Source organism: Pinus tabuliformis, chromosome 7 (genome assembly GCF_031772625.1).
Source record: "Pinus tabuliformis cultivar Carrire ecotype Pingquan chromosome 7, CPIR1, whole genome shotgun sequence".
NCBI classification, from domain to species: Eukaryota; Viridiplantae; Streptophyta; class Pinopsida; order Pinales; family Pinaceae; genus Pinus; species Pinus tabuliformis.
The window spans coordinates 765,601,029-765,604,755 of NC_142293.1; the positions used below are offsets into that span (position 1 = coordinate 765,601,029).

Consider the following 3,727-nt stretch of genomic DNA (forward strand, 5'->3'; position numbering starts at 1 on the left):
TTTCCCACCAATATTCCTCTGAAATTAATAAACGATGCCTGCGACAAATTTTGGTGCTGTAAAATTTTTGAAGCTAACTCGGGAACGTAATATCCTGCATAACTTTCCCCTGCAATGTAAAACCTTCGGAATTTATACTGAGGAAACCTGTTGAACCAGTTTACCAGGAATGCATACGATTGTTCAGCCGTAAGTTTGTCGCCAGTTTGCGTATAATCAGAGGTTGTGTTCGTGTAGGAGAATCCGACGCCTGCGGGAGACTCCAAAAACAGTACGTTCGCCGCTGCGGGAAGCATGGACCCTTCAGTAATTTAGCCTAACATAACATCGAGTTAAAAATGCATCCAAAAAGAGTCATTATCCTGAAAGAGTTTGTAAGCATATTGAGTAGGAAAATATCTTTCTATGGTCCAGATTTCAGTACATATTATATGCATTTATTCGTTGAGTATATGGATTTCTTTTAAAAAAATTAGAATATTAAGTGTGTATATTGGTTTAAAAAATTGTCGTTTCTAATATTGGACTTTATAAAAGAAGATAAGATAAAGAAGAACATAGAGTAGGTTTGTGTCCACATAATGTAGTGTCACAAAATTATTTCTCTCAATTCAACATATATTAATATACATTAAGTAATCAAATAGTAAATTAATAAATATAATTTTTTTGGTGATATAAATAATTTTATTATGATATGGACAAAAAGCATTATAATAAATCAAATTCGAGGCCGTATAATAAATCAGAGTTAAAATCCATTTTAAATTCAATATAGTGAAATTTCCATGCACATTGGTGTATATCGCTCATTTTCTTAAAAATTTAAGCAAATTTTATATTTTGTTATTAAAATAAATTTTTGATTACCTTAAATTTATAAAATAACTAAATGGTAGAAAATTTTTAAAAAACTTCTCATACCAAGAAATTCTTACCAAATTTTGAGGAAATTAAACCGGAAACGTAAAGAAAAACCTTCCGGAAAATGCCATTTGATGGCGAGAAATTCGGTGTATTAAATGGTCGTTGTAGAGGATAAAACTGACATTTAGTGCTCTAAAGAACTCCTCAGACGACAATAAGACGTTGCCAGGAGTCCACAGTCACTTCAATTCCGGTGGTAACTGCTGCTTATTCGTAGGAAGTGGGACTCAGACGATTAACAGCGGTGGTAGGTTTTGGTTTTCTGTTATAAGGGCCCTAGCCTGATGAAGAACTTCATTTGCTTCTCTCAGTCTGTTCAGAGGGTCCATCAAATAGCAAACAGCATCACTGCCAAAATCTTGTTGTATCAGTAAATGGCATATATTTCTCATAAACTCAGGTTGGAAGCCTTTTTTCAGTTATGCCTTTTGTTGTCCTGCACCTTATTTGTTGCAGGTAAGTGGTTTACTAGTTCTTGATTGTTTGCTTGTGATGTGTCTTTTCCTTAGAGAATAAAGGTACTCTGGCCACTGCAAAAAAATATCTACCTTTAGAAATCTACTTAGAATTTTGAAGTTAAAAATTTGGACAGACCAGAATTATGACAATTTGTCCAGAACCACAAAGTTACAGAGAAAAGTAAGCTGATTCTCTACTCATAACTCTCACTTCATGGCCCTGGACAGATTTTCACTGTGGACATAATTTTATTTTTCCAATCTTTTGTAACTGACTTCAAGTTTCTGATAGATTTTCATTTTATAGTTTTGGACAGGTTTTTATAATTCCAATTTATCTAAAATTTACATTTCATCCCTTTTTTTATGAATTTATTTGGATTGCAAGTTTCAGAAATATTTTGGAATCTTATGAATAACAATGAAGTTAGGAATTCGGGATATTCTGAAAATCTACAATCAAAATAAGAATGTTTCATGGTTTTTTCAGCCCTGGGCAGACAGATTGGCAATGTGTTAGTTGCAGTTTGTTTTTAATTTATGCCTTGAGGATGAAACCCAAAAGCTGGGTAGTAGGTGTGTCAAATCCAAGGAGGTTTATACGTTAAATCTCACTGAAATTTTGGGTTTACAATCTTTTTTTCATGGATTAGAAACATAAGAAAAAGCTAGACCTGTTTTCATTATGTGAATATAGTTTTTACTCAATTTGCTGCTTTCTTTGGACATGTTCTCTTTCAGGGGTAAGAAGTGCTAAGCATCTCTCACAGGTTCAAATTTCTAACATTCTCCATTTGTGTTTAAGTTTATATCATTATGTTTGTTATATTTTCTTTTTGAATATTTGGAAATTTACCATTAACATGAGGATAACATCTAATAAGATGTGGTTTATCATGTAAAAATAATAATATTAAAGTCTAAAATTTTAATAACAATAATGGTTATTATTATTATGATGCAGATAGATGATCCAGGGCAAAGGCTATGGTGCATAGCAAAGCCTACAGTGGAGGATCATAAACTACTTGATAATCTAAACTTCGCATGTTCTCAATTAGGAGTTGACTGCTCAATTCTACGCAGGGGATGCCCATGCTATTATCCCAACACTTTGGTATCACATGCCTCAGTTGCAATGAATATTTATTTTCAGCACTATGGACGCAATGACTGGAATTGTTACTTCAACAATACTGGGCTTGTGATTTTCACTGACCCAAGTAAGTATGTCTGATTTTAAAAATCTATTTTTGTAGTGGGTTATTTCTGTGAAAAAATCTGCCATATTGATTAATTTAGATTAATCTTAATGAGGACTATTACATTCTGTTTAATAATTCTTTTACATTTTGGTGTGAAGGTTACGGGCTCTGCAAATATTCATCACAGTAATCGAGATTATTTCAGAAAGATTGAAAAAACATTTATCACTTTGGACCAGCTCATAACAGTGATATCAATGTATTTTTAGAAAACAGTATTTATCATGAAAATGGTTTTTGGGTTTGTTTTATTGTATAAATGAAATTTTAATTTGTTTGGATATTAATTTGTAAAGTTTTAAGATTTTTTTTCATGAAAACTTGACTCATATTCATTAAATTCCAAGATAAACCCTTAATTTCTCTCATATTCATTAAATTTCAAAATACTATATAATCTGCAACCTAATTAAATCAAATCAATTGAGTTTCATCATCCAATTAATATGATTTATTTATTTATTTAAAAAAAAATACTTTTGCTATTTTATTATAAATAAAAAATACAGTCCTTTCATTACCTGGCAGCTATATAAATACAATCCTTTGTTTACCATGCAGCTACATGGATACATAAATAATATATATATTTAATTCAACTAATTATATAGAAAATTCTACTTTATCATAAAAAGGAAAAATGAAAAAATTAAAATACTAAAATTTCATTACAAAATTCAATTTAATTAAATAATTATTATATTTAAAAAAAAACAGTATTATCATTAAAAGTTTAATGTATTTTATTGTATAAATGAAATTTTAATTTGTTTGGGTCTCAATTTGTAGGTTTTGAGACTTTTTGCCAAAAAAACTTCACTCATAAATACAATCCTTTGATTACCCAGAAGCTACATAGATACATAAATAATATATATACTTAATTCAACTAATTATATAGAAAATTCTACTTTATCATAAAAGAGTAAAATGAAAAAATTAAAATAAAATTAAAATACTAAAATTTCATTACAAAATTCAATTTAATTAAATAATTATTTCTCAATTTGTAAATCTGGAGACTTTTTGCAAAAAAAACTTCACTCACATTCATTAATTTCAAGATAAATTGTTAAC

General features: G+C 29.5%; 1 protein-coding gene across 1 annotated transcript; it reads left to right on the forward strand.

The window, feature by feature from the left end:
• Positions 1 to 994: 994 nt before the first annotated feature.
• On the forward strand, positions 995 to 2,937 carry LOC149249800 (major pollen allergen Ole e 10-like). Its single transcript, XM_089456321.1, has 4 exons — positions 995 to 1,383; positions 2,127 to 2,155; positions 2,350 to 2,608; positions 2,749 to 2,937. The coding sequence occupies exons 1-4, from the start codon at positions 1,302 to 1,304 to the stop codon at positions 2,778 to 2,780; spliced, it is 402 nt and encodes a 133-aa protein (XP_089312447.1). The 5' UTR covers positions 995 to 1,301; the 3' UTR covers positions 2,781 to 2,937.
• Positions 2,938 to 3,727: the final 790 nt, after the last annotated feature.

Coding starts and splice junctions, on each gene's coding strand:
- LOC149249800 (XM_089456321.1), top strand. CDS start 1,302: ATGGCATATATTTCTCATAAACTCAGGTTGGAAGCCTTTTTTCAGTTA. Junction 2,156..2,349: donor GTGCTAAGCATCTCTCACAG/GTTCAAATTTCT, acceptor ATTATGATGCAG/ATAGATGATCCAGGGCAAAG. Junction 2,609..2,748: donor TGTGATTTTCACTGACCCAA/GTAAGTATGTCT, acceptor TTTGGTGTGAAG/GTTACGGGCTCTGCAAATAT.